The sequence below is a fragment of the Parasteatoda tepidariorum genome, chromosome 2, assembly GCF_043381705.1.
Source record: "Parasteatoda tepidariorum isolate YZ-2023 chromosome 2, CAS_Ptep_4.0, whole genome shotgun sequence".
NCBI lineage: Eukaryota > Metazoa > Arthropoda > Arachnida > Araneae > Theridiidae > Parasteatoda > Parasteatoda tepidariorum.
Genome location: NC_092205.1, coordinates 52,812,833 through 52,825,228, shown reverse-complemented (window position 1 = coordinate 52,825,228; position 12,396 = coordinate 52,812,833). Strand labels below are relative to the sequence as shown.

Below are 12,396 nucleotides of genomic sequence, written 5' to 3'. Positions count from 1 at the left end.
ATTTTTGTGCAAAATATTTGCTGCTTTTTAGCTCCCATGTACCCACAACATGTCCATGTAAACATTTACCATGCAAAGCATGTGCTTGTGACCTGGATGCAACCATCTAATATGAATGGTATCACTGGTTATCAGGTAAAAAGAAAATTATTTTAACATTTATGCTCTTAATTTTGAATGAAATAATTAACATCGTCATTAATTATTTTATTTTTCTATTTAGATTTACTTTTCACCTCCATATCCTCCGCATTTTGAAAAAGTACAAGAATTAGTTTTGTCTCATGAAATCAAATTTGAATTTGTACCAGGTGTCAACTATACATTTTGGGTAAATAATTATTTATTGTGTTAAGAGAACTAGTATATTGTATATCTTAAAAAATTTATTCCTTCTTTATAATTTTATCAACTTTTTAAAAATTTCTTTGTATATATATAAAATATTTGAAGTAAAGAATGAAAAAAGTAGGTATCTAAGGAAAGAAATGGGACAAAAGTTATCAGTTTAGTTTTTTTCTTTTTTTTTTTTTTCTTAATATTTATTGCGCATACTATTTTTTTTTTTTTTTTTTTTTTTTTTTTTTTTTTTTTTTTTTTTTTTTTTTGGCTTGATTACTCTGTAAATTGCATTATTTATGTTCTTATAGGTTGTTATAAAAGTACATCATCAGCTTAATTTTTTTTCCTTTCTATTTATTGCACACACATTTTTTTGTGCTTGATTGTCGGTCTGTAAAATGCATTATTTGTGCTTTTATATGTTATTTTTATTTTAATTTAATCTTTTAAACTATTTTGTAGTTTATTTAATCCTTCAGTTTTTATGAGTAATAATTAACTTGTTATAATTTTTTACCACATCAGAATAACCAATAAAATTTAACTCACTAACTAATAGTTTTATGTACACTTTCTATTTACCGCATTTACAATAGTATATATTGAGACTCACCTCTGGATAAATTTTTTATTAACCAAGTATCTGCAATCCTTAAAAACTTTCTTTTCCCTGTTTTTTTTTTTTCTTCCACGTGTTGATCAACAAAAAAGGAAAAAATAGTTATTCAATTAGTTTTTAGGTGAAATTTATGTATGAATTTGTCCAACTATGAAACGCTTGGTGGGTTAAGCAAAACAGAAAATAATCTTTTAACTTTTTCTTTTGATAGATGACATCTTTGAATAGAGATTTAGAAGGTCCCAAATCAGATCCATTTGTCATTGAATTCGCTCAAGATTCAGTCTTGAGTCCTGTGAGAAATCTTCACGTTGTATCTACAACTGCTAGCTCTGCAACTGTTGCCTGGTACCCACCATCTGATAGAGGAAAAGGTTATACTGTAACTTACTGGCCTGAATATCTCGATGAAAACTTTGCCCTTTTTACCCCATATGGTATAACGACCAGGCAAAACACAACTAAAGAAACCATAACTCGTAAGTAAATTTTAATATTAAGCTTTTACTTAACTAAATGAATTTCTTTAATTTTATTTATACATTTCTGTTGATGCTGTTTTTATTGTACTAATCTATTCATATAACCATCCAATAAAAGTAAAAGGAAATTTGGCAATTAATGCAGGCTGGAAAAATTTTAAGTTTTCATAACAAAATTACTTTAAGTCAGCCGATATTTTTGTTTAAAATATATAAAGTTGAAATTGCGCGAAACTTTGGTTTTAATGCAAACTCTTTGCATATAAGTTTTTTGTAAAAATGTATGTAGGTACAAAATACAACAGTAAATACTAATTAGCAATACCTCTGTTATTTGGAAGACAAGGATTCTTTTCTGTATTATTTTGCTATTTTTAAAATTATTTTTGTGTACAGTTTTTATCAGATAGTGAAATTTTATCCAAGTTCCTAGTGAATATCAATATTTTAAAAAATTTGTAAATGTGTGTTATTAATTGGAGATGCGACTATATGACTAATAAATGTAATATAACAGGCAAATCTTTTGTGACTAGCTTGGTTCTCATTTGAGCTCTTTACTGCATTTTGCTTTAAAAATATATTATGGAAAAAGCATTTGGCAAAAATTCTGTTCAAATATGCCCCTCTTTTGTGTTACCCTTTGTAGAGAAAAGCTTATTTTCTAGATGTATGCTATTTTGTAATTAAAAACCAGTAGCTTTTGTGGTGTATTTACCTATTTTTGAAAAGCAATAATGAATTTATGTATGACTCAACTGTTGTTCATTTAGACAAAGAAATACCTGGGATTTTGGGGCCAAGTATGTTAATTTTAAACTGTATAAAATAATATTAATAAAAATAATGTTTATTTTAAACCTTTTATCTGATTATCTTATTACTTATTTATCTACTTTTCTAAATATTTTTTAGAATTTAGAGGAAATTAATTTCTTACTTTTCTTTTATTGTTTAGTCAAAGAACTTGCCCCTGGTGCAAAGTACATTTTCAAGATATATGCTTGGAAAGGTGACTTTAAAGGACCAGTCGAGGTGATAGATGTAATAACAAAAGGTATTTTTTTATTTATTATAAATAATAATTACAAAATAAAGTTTCACAACTATATTTCTCACTATAACCATTTTCTCATAATATCAAATTTGTAATTTTTTGTATTTTGAATATAAGGAAATTAATTATTTGAATTGTCTTTATTCACCTAAAAATATATTCCAGAAACAACGCATAATTTAAATTTTCCACCTTCTGTGCTAAAATACTTTGAAATACAATTCTTACTTATCTTACTTTTAAAACAACATAGTAGTTTTTTAATATAATTAAGTATTACATTAGTAACTGTTATTTGTAAATAGTAACAAGTTTATTTTTAACGCTAATTAACTAAACATTCATCTAATAGACTATTGGCTTTAAGTAGTTTTGCTAAGTTATAGGGTTACCACAACATATTTAAAGATTAAATGCATTAAATTTTATCACTATTTTTATTCTTATGAAAATTAAAAAGTATTTTCCTTAAACTACATGAATTTGCTAGATTTAAATGAAGAAAGTATAAAAATAGAGACTTGTATAAATCTATGAGTTGAATTATTTGGCTTGGAATGAAACTGATGTATGTTTACTTTTTCCAGGTTAAATATCAGCCTAAGCAAATGAAATTTTTTTTTTAAATGAAAGTTATTGCTGGAGTAGTGTCACCAGATTGATTTAGGTTTTTAATTTCTTTCAAGACCCTAAATCATTTCTAAATTATGTGTTCTTAAAATTCAATTCATTCATAAAATTTTCTACTCATTCATTCAGTGCCTCCAACCATCTATTTTTCTTTATTTTGATTCGAATGATGGGAACCTTATGTTTTTTCTAAGATGCATCATTTTAATAAATATTCATCCATTTTTTAATATGATTAATTGGCTCCAATAATAAATTACTTTATTGTTAGTTAAGTTTCAGTACTTTTTCTTTGCAGTTTTACTATCTTTATAAAAGCTCATGATTATTTTTTTCTCTATCTGTAGGTGTTCCATTACCTAATGTTACGTTGTTGGCTAAAACATCAGTTACTGAAAATTCTATAGAAATCTTTTGGGAAGCTCCTAAATATGTTACACCTGTTGAGTGGTCCTATGGGATATATGTGTATTCTTCACTCTCACATTCTTATGGTAATTTAATATACAATATAACTAAAGATTGTGTCTGAAAGTTATTAAAATATATTTGATAGATAAACCTTGTTAATAATGAATTTTTATGTCAGCACATATTCTATATACCTTGTATGTGCGGAATGTAATTTAAAATGATAATCTGAAAACGATTGCTGTTATCAAATATTAATATAATATGGTTAATTTGACTGCTAAGCACCAGCTGCATTCTATTGGCCAGCTATTCTTAATCACCACTTTTTAAAACATGCGTCTACTTTTTCGAAAATTAACAGCTTTTAAACATTTTTTAAAAAAACTGTTTTTATCATTCAATGTAAAGCATTTTTTTAAGCGTTTCTTAAAATATGGTAAGCATTCATTTCTGAATTCATTCTGAATATTCATTTCTGAAATTAAGTACAAATTTTAAAAGCAAATACAAAAATGTAATTTTCTGAATATTATAAAATATCGGCAAAAATAGCAAACATTAGCAAAAAAATTTTTAATCACCATTTATTATATTTATTCTCCTCTAGCCTTTGTCGAATGTTAATTTTGCCCCACTGTAACATTATTTAAAATTTTGGGTTGACTATATTTAAGGGTGCCCCTTGATTCTCGCCAAGTTGTGATCGCGGTTGATCGCCAAGCTGGGCAATGTTGAAATCCAATCGTGATTCTGATTGGTTTAGATTTCAGCATTATTTTTAAATGTTCAACACGGTATATGTAATTTCAAAGGTCCGTTAGTTCTACTTTGGATACTGGCTGGTAAGGTTAATTTTGCTTCTGGTCAATAAGAACGAAGGTATGTGGGCCGTCATAAAAAGGGACTTAAGAAAAAAATGTCACCTCCAGTCCGGTACCACAGACGCCATTTTCGTTTCGTATTTCACCGAACTTATGTGGCGATGGAGGTACGCAGATTCTATTCATGATAAATTTATATAGTATCTAACTGCTATTAGAGAATTCTGTGCACCTCAATCTAAAGATATTCAAGCTTAATCAAGAAGTGAGATGTTTTTTTTTTCCTTTTCTTCCTGTGCTTACACCATTAATTTTTGTTTTGATTCAAAATGCATTTTATTGGGTTTATTAATTTTGCTTATATTGGGTTCATTTCAATTTTATAAAGTTTTGGTCGATGTTTTGTTGAAATTTTCCAAATGTGTTATTGAAATATCATTATGTTTTGGCCGGCATTATTAAACTGTTACCACGGTGTTCCTCGCAAACAGGAATGGCGCCAAACATAAGTCCCCAATTTTGCCAAGGTGCACCCTTAAGTATATTTTTACAAGGATCACGGGTTAGAGTCTCTTGCTGCCAGGCTAATCATGGAGGGTTTTCGTTGTAACACAAATGTGGGTTAGACTCAAAAGGTTCTCCACAAGGGCGAATTTCTCCCAATACTTGATCCAGGAGTTCTTTTGGATTGGATTCAAAATTACAAGGCTACGGAGTTGAACATTAAACTCAAAATTAAGTCAACTGTTTAACGATTGTTATAAAAAAATGATACAGTTTGAGCCATGATGGCTCAGGGGATAGAGTGCTCATCTCACAATGAGGTGGTAAATCTAGTTCGAATCCCCAACGTTGGCTTTTACGTATGAATTCTGAATCCAACCCCAGTACTGACATAAAATATCCCCAATGATCATGGGTTAGAGTCTCTTTTTGATGTAGGGCTAACCATAGGAGGTTTTTGTGATTTTCCTCTCTATGTGACATAAATGAGGGTTAATTCCATCAAAAAGTTCTCCACGAAGGCTAGTTTGTCCTAATGCTTGATCTAGGAGTTCCTTTGTCTTCTGGGTTGGGTTCAAAATTACAAGTCCATTAATAGTCCTAAGCTTAGAATTGGGTGGGCTGTTCTAAGCTTCTTGTCTATAATAATTTATTTCATTTAAATTTGGTGATTGGAAAAGAATGTTATTTTCAACAGTATCTAAGAATTGTTTTTCTTTCACTAATTCATAGGCAAATAGCTTATCCAATTTACAATTGCAAAAATAATTTTTATATTTAATGAGACTTTTGACTGAGAAAGTTACTAAATGTAAAAATATATTGTTTTTCAGAATTGTATGATATAACAACAGACACAAATACCACAATAAAGCATTTATCTTCTTGTACGATATATGAGTATGAGGTAAGAGTGGTTCAACCCCTTGGTTTCGGACCTGCTGGAAGTGGCTATGCTGTAACTAAATTTGATAAATTAGATCCACCACGGGATTTAACTGTGGAGCATACATCTCTGGATTTCATGAAGATTTCTTGGAAATCTTCTTGTGCTGTAATAGAAGAAGAAATCGGCTATAAGGTAAAAATTTACTTGCAATATGGTTCTCAGTATTCTTCATAATCAATATTCATGAAGTAAATTCTGATTTTTGCTTTAGTTTTAAGTCTGTGGAAAATATTTTCAGTATAAACTCAATATGTCCCAATTTGAGTCCTTCTTAAATAGTGTGTGATAAAAAATAAAATAAATAAGAAATATTTTTCACTGTCACCAAAAAAGACTTCATTGATATCCCCTACCTCATAAAATTAAAAAATAATGAGTGCTTGAATAATATTTATACATTATCAAGAAACATTTCTCTTTTTTTTTTTTCATAAAAGAAGGAAATTCTTAAGAATTCTGAAACTGAAAATTTTCATAATGAATATTTTAATGGGTAAACAACACTTTTAATGTATTAAATTAATTTGCATCATTTTGTTGACACACATCATGCTGCCCAATGGTTGTATTATCAATTTTTAAATTGCTTGCAGAATAATTACTACTTTTCTGTTTTAGGTTTTGATCAAAGATTTAGCCTTAAATAAACAACACTGGATTGGTATTGCACCCAGAACTGACCATGAAATATCCTTCCAATATGCTATTCACATGGGTGGTAATTATTCAGTTGAAGTTCAAACGAATTTCAGAAATTCAAGGCCAGCCAGTCCTGTGCTCTACATTCCACCATCTTTACCACGTGTTTTTGAAGTGAAAGCTATTCGAGAGAAAAATGGTTCCATTTTTGTTACCTGGGAAGAAGTAAATTGGCCTACAGAATTGAAAGACCACAAGTAATTTTATCTAAAATTTGTATTTAAAACATGCAATGTTGTTAGTTTTTCTTTAAAGATGTAAAAAATTTCGTTTTTCTAAAATCTAAGAGTGTTTGTGCTAATTAAGCTAATTAACAAAAATTTAAATTATAAAATTTTCGAATATTCTATCTAGATCTAGTTAATTGTTAAGACATTAATAGCTTAGTCTAAAAAATAAATGTCTAAATTAAATGATTTTGATTTTGCATTATTCAACTAAAAGCATTGTAAAATAATTTTTTCCCTGTATAATTTATAATGTTAAATTACAAATTATACAAGAAAAATAGACTATTTTATTTTTCTAGACAATTTTTTGCCATATAATTTATCTATTGGGTGCTCAAATTCATGCAAGAAGAAATTTCATTAAAAAGCACTTTAAATTGCAACTTTGACTTGTGTAGTATACAGTTTATGTATGTAAGAGCTTCTTGAATGAATGATGACATGTAGGCAATCTTTTACTGAAATTTTCAATATCTGTTTTGCATAGATGTGACTTAGTTCGATTGATGCAATGCTTTGTTTTGTCCTGCAAGGTGTGAGTGGTTATGGGCTTGTTGGCATAAAACTTTGAAGAAAAAGAAAGGAAACACAGAAATTAACGAAAATCCTAGGGCATAAAATTGCATAATCTTGGCAGCCTATTCTGATGTCAAAAATGGGAAATTACACAACTAGAGAATGACTCATTATCTTTCAGAAAAAAGAAGAAAAACTTGTTTTCATTAAAAGATTGAATTTTAAAAACATTGAACTCTCAGTTGTCATTAAAATTATCAAATTGATGAAAATTATCAAAATCTATGCCTTATTCCCATTTTTTGCACATTTTTATGAAAGCAGATAATGCCTTATTGGAGGGAGTTTTTAAATGTTAAGAAATTAGACCACAAATGTTTTTCATTTTCTCAAAACTATGGCTTCTATGTCTTTTCACCATATTAACGTTTCTTGCCATTTTCAGAATTATCATACAGAGAGCTGGCTAAAGGTAGGCTAAACTTGACCTAACAGTCATCAGTAACTGTTTCAAACTCAATCAGTCACGAAAATCATACATTATTTATTTAAAAAAAGCATGATTTCATGCAGAACCTTCAAAAAACTACCCTAAAGCTTGCAATTATTTTTCCAGAAGATTATGTTTTTTGAATCAATGCTGTTTCCTTCTGTTTGAAAACCCTCAGTTCAAGCTAATAACAGTTATGATTGTTGCCATTTCACTGAGTACCTAAATTTGTTTCGATGATAATTCTAAAATTGTTAGTATAGTTAAATTTATTCATATGATGACTTAATTTAATTCCTCTCCATTTGTTATCTTTAGATTTGTCTACTGTATATGGTTGAGCAGTTTCAGAGACATGACTGGTGCATTTCAGTACAACGTCACAAAACCGCCATTCTTTCTGGATTCTTATCCTTTTGCTTGGGACACTGTATATCTTACAATTAATGTGGTGGAAGAACATGGTTATTCTAGTCCTTTATCTGATGTATTTGATCTTGGAAGTGATGAAAGTGAGTTACTATTTTCTAATTGTGTGTTTTTAAGAACCTATATTTTCATTTTTAGCTGATAAGTTTTAAACAAACTAAGCTCAGTTATTGATTGCTTCAAATGTATAATTTATGTAATTTTTAATGAAAAAAGGTAAAAAATATTATTTTACTTTTTAGGATATGCAGCATCTGTTGTTCTCACTCCAACAAGTCTAGTCGGTGTTGGTGTTGGCATATCTATTGTTTTTATAGTACTCATTGGCACATTAATATTCTTTGTTGTGCGCCATCGTCGATTGCAAAGAAGCTTTTTGTCTTTTGCAAACAGTCACTATGATACTAGATCTGGTGCTGCTACTTTCTCAACTGGAGATGACTTAGGTTTGTAATAGAAATAACTCTTTAGTGATTTTTAAACATTTATTGTTACAGTGGAACCCCAATCTTAATTTTATCATCATTGAAAAATGCAGGAAACAGGAAAGTTTAAAATCTAGGTAAAAAATATCAGCATATTTTTCAAAAATGGGCATTTGCAAAATGAATAAAAATCTTATAGTAATCTTTTCTTTTTTGACATAATTTCACAAATATCTCACCCAATTTGCGAATTTGCTTTTTTTTGCATTCACAAAAAATATTATTTCAAAGTTTTTATGCTGTGAATACTTGATCAGTGATCAGCTGTGAATGTTCTCTCTGATATTTCTTAATTGTCTTCATTCTGAAGAAAGCATTAAATCAGATATTGAAGGAATCAAAAAGGTGTGAAATCTGTGTCACATCGACTTACACAAGATTTTCAGCCACACAATTTCATTCTGAGGAGCCAATGGTCCTGTTGAATTTCGAGAAGCCTGCTTCATAAAACCCATTTGTAATTCGTATTAGTGGACGCTGTCTAAACAATTATTTTTGCTTTCGAAGCATCTTGCAGATCTCCAGAATCACGAAAAAGAAATGATTTCCTAGTTAGTTGCTTATTGTAATGTCCTTTAAATATCATAAAGGTTGAAATTTGCTGAAATGAATTTCCCTTGCAAATTTTATGAGTTATGTTACCATATTTCCTTTACAAAATCATGTGCTTCCTGCCACCTTTCTTATTTTGTCTCGAGGAGGGAGATGTCCTTTTGCACACAAAAGGATGAAATAGAAAAAATACCGAAGCAGCTTTAAACAGTTTTAAAAAAATTTTTAAAAGAAGCAGAAAAATTTGTATGAGCTTTATAGAAAATAATCATTTTAATCTGTTAGGAAAAAGCGTATAAAGCGTGATTTTCTTAAAAGGGGTAATTTAAAATCCTTGATATTTAATATGAGCATAGGCAATTTACACGGACCAGCAGAAAATGACGAAAGAAGTAGAATAAGGTATGAAACGGGCAACATAAAACCGAAGTGGTGCTATGGTTTATTTTAAGATATGTAGAATTCATTTAAATTTTCCTCACTAAACTTGAAGAGGATTTTTTTTATATATACTTTATGCACTCAAGTATCTATCTAATAATAAAACTGAAATTGTTTTTTAATAACACATAAGGCCTATTTATTTTATAATAAATGGATATACCTTTTTTATAGAAACTTTTTTCAATATCTCATTGTCACTCGGCCACCTTTTAATACAGTGATGATTTTCTTCTTCAGAATATTGACAAAATATTTCTGTCACATTGGTAGCACTTAAGTGGTGTATCTACTTGACAGGTGGATCTTTCAACTTCATCCTAATACTCAATCAGTATTGTGTTGAATCGGGATTTATCAATGCAACAAAGTGAAGCCTCCATCATTTTTATCAAATCATCTTCATGCATAAAAAAAGAAAACGAAACTAGCACATGTGTGAAAAAATATTTTCACTCCCAGTAAATTTCTTGTGGAGTGAAAGTCAAACCCTTTATGTGAAATGCACATCTAGAAGCCTATTTGTGAATACCCCTAATCTTTAGAATAAATAATTGGATGCATTATAGGATGTAATTGTTTAACAACAATCAGGGTTCCCATGGGTCTGAGGGAACAGAAAAAACCTGGAATTATCGGGAATTTTAACTCTAAAAAGCAGGGAATGGTCAGGGAAATTTGCAATGTTTTATAAAAAAAAACTGGAAAATTCCTACAATATAACTGGAAAATTACCAGTCTTAGAATTGTCAGTAACAGTAATCAGTTATTGAGATTANAATAAATAATTGTATGTAATTGTTTAACAACAATCAGGGTTCCCATGGGTCTGAGGGAACAGAAAAAACCTGGAATTATCTGGGATTTTAATTTTAACTCTCAAAAGCTGGGAATAGTCAGGGAAATTTGCAATGTTTTATAAAAAAAACTGGAAAATTCCTACAATATAACTGAAAAATTACCAGTCTTAGAATTGTCAGTAGCAGTAATCAGTTATTGAGATTAGAGTTAAGTAATTTTTACATCTATTACAATTATTTTATGAAATTCCACTTTTTAGCAAAACTTTTCCATGTTCCATTCTCATTCTATTATATGTATTTGCTCACAAAATCTAATTGACATTATAAATAAAAAATGAAAAAAAAGTTTTCTGATGAAAAATTGCATGGTATAGATAAAATATGCTATGGATTTTCATTGAAATTTACCTGATATGCCGGAAAAGTCAGGGAATTTCCTTTCTGAAATTGAGTGGGAACCCTGATAATGTTTAAGTGTGTTTTCTTATTTTGACTACTGTTCATGTGAAATAATAATCATAAAGCATGTCAGCCTTACACTAACCCTCTAGCAGCAACACTTTGATGTAGTTGCTCAACTACTAAAAATTGTTGGTGTTTATAATGAAATGGTTGCTCAGTGCATAAAAAATTAAAAGCTGATTGGCACTTTCTCAAATTTCTTTACTTGGCTTTTTTTATTTTTTTTTATTTGGTGACTATAAATCATTATTTATTGGTTTCTCATTTGCAATTTTAGATGGGTGCTTTTTTATGAATTTTTTCTTGAAATTTTAATCATATTTTCTTATTTGACAAACACTTTTCTATAATAACACTAATTTCTTGTTGTTTAGTTAGTAAATTGGGATTAAAGCTTACCATAATTTTATTTTTTTGTATTTGCACATTTTTTTGTATTTATTTATTTTCTTCTATCTACTGTGCACTGAGAATATTTTACCTCTTTTTTTTCTTTTGCATGTTTTCTTTGAACTTTTTAAAATGATTATTACTTAATTCAAAACTATTCACTCATTTTATTAAAATAATAAATTTGGGACTTTTTTGCTATGAGACTTTTATCACTATATTAATCTCTGTTTTTTTATCTTTAAATCATTTTTTTACTTTTTTTTTCCAGATGAAGAGGAGGAATCTCCAATGATCCGTGGTTTTTCTGATGATGAACCCTTAGTGATAGCTTAAGTACTTTGAAGAGTTAATGTTTTTAACATTTGAACTTGCCATGAGAGAAATTTAAGTCATTATTGCTTTTCATTTATTTCAGAATATTTTTTAATGTATCTTGAGAAATATTTTATACTTTTTAGTGCATTTATTGTTGTCAGAAATAGTTATTTCTCAAAAATGCTTTGTAAACGGTTACTTTAAAAATAGCATTATACTTTTTTGATAGACTTTGAGTATTGAATTTTTGTTAAACATTGCACATTGTATTGCTAATTGGAACATAATAATAATTACTTACATATACTTTTATTGCATTTTTTATAAAAATTGATATTTTATCTTTCTGTCCTTAAATTCATCTTTAATGAGATATCAATTATTACAGATTTCTTTAATTTATATTAATTCATTCTTTTGACTACAAAAATATCTAAAATTTTTGAAATCTGAAGAAAGTTCAATCACCTGATTTGTTTTTTCTCCCGCTTCCAATGAACCTTTTTTTTTCCTTGTAAGTTCTTTTTCCTCCCCCCATATTTTTCCCTTTACCTAAGAGCCAGGCGTTAGCAGAGCAAAATATTTTATCTTCATTTTCAAATTTGTTATTTTATAAATCACTGCTGTTTTAAAAGGATGTTACACCTTGGGAGAAACTTTTCATCACAAATTCTGTTTTATCTTCATTGGTGTTTTAAAGTTAAAAGAAAGTGAATCCAGTCATACCTAGAGTAAGCCATGAAGTTTGAAACATTGAAAAAAT

General features: G+C 28.8%; 1 protein-coding gene across 1 annotated transcript in view; it reads left to right on the top strand.

Annotated features, from left to right (window-relative positions):
* LOC107447726 (sortilin-related receptor) overlaps positions 1–11,974 on the top strand; it is a 58,445-nt gene extending 46,471 nt beyond the window's left edge. Inside the window, exons 32-41 of the mRNA XM_016062727.3 lie at positions 32–135; positions 224–331; positions 1,173–1,440; positions 2,402–2,500; positions 3,478–3,624; positions 5,703–5,950; positions 6,437–6,714; positions 8,072–8,265; positions 8,425–8,628; positions 11,587–11,974. Coding sequence (XP_015918213.2) covers positions 32–135; positions 224–331; positions 1,173–1,440; positions 2,402–2,500; positions 3,478–3,624; positions 5,703–5,950; positions 6,437–6,714; positions 8,072–8,265; positions 8,425–8,628; positions 11,587–11,651 — 1,715 coding nt within the window. The 3' untranslated portion in view covers positions 11,652–11,974. The remainder of the gene's footprint in view (positions 1–31; positions 136–223; positions 332–1,172; positions 1,441–2,401; positions 2,501–3,477; positions 3,625–5,702; positions 5,951–6,436; positions 6,715–8,071; positions 8,266–8,424; positions 8,629–11,586) is intronic.
* Positions 11,975–12,396: the final 422 nt, after the last annotated feature.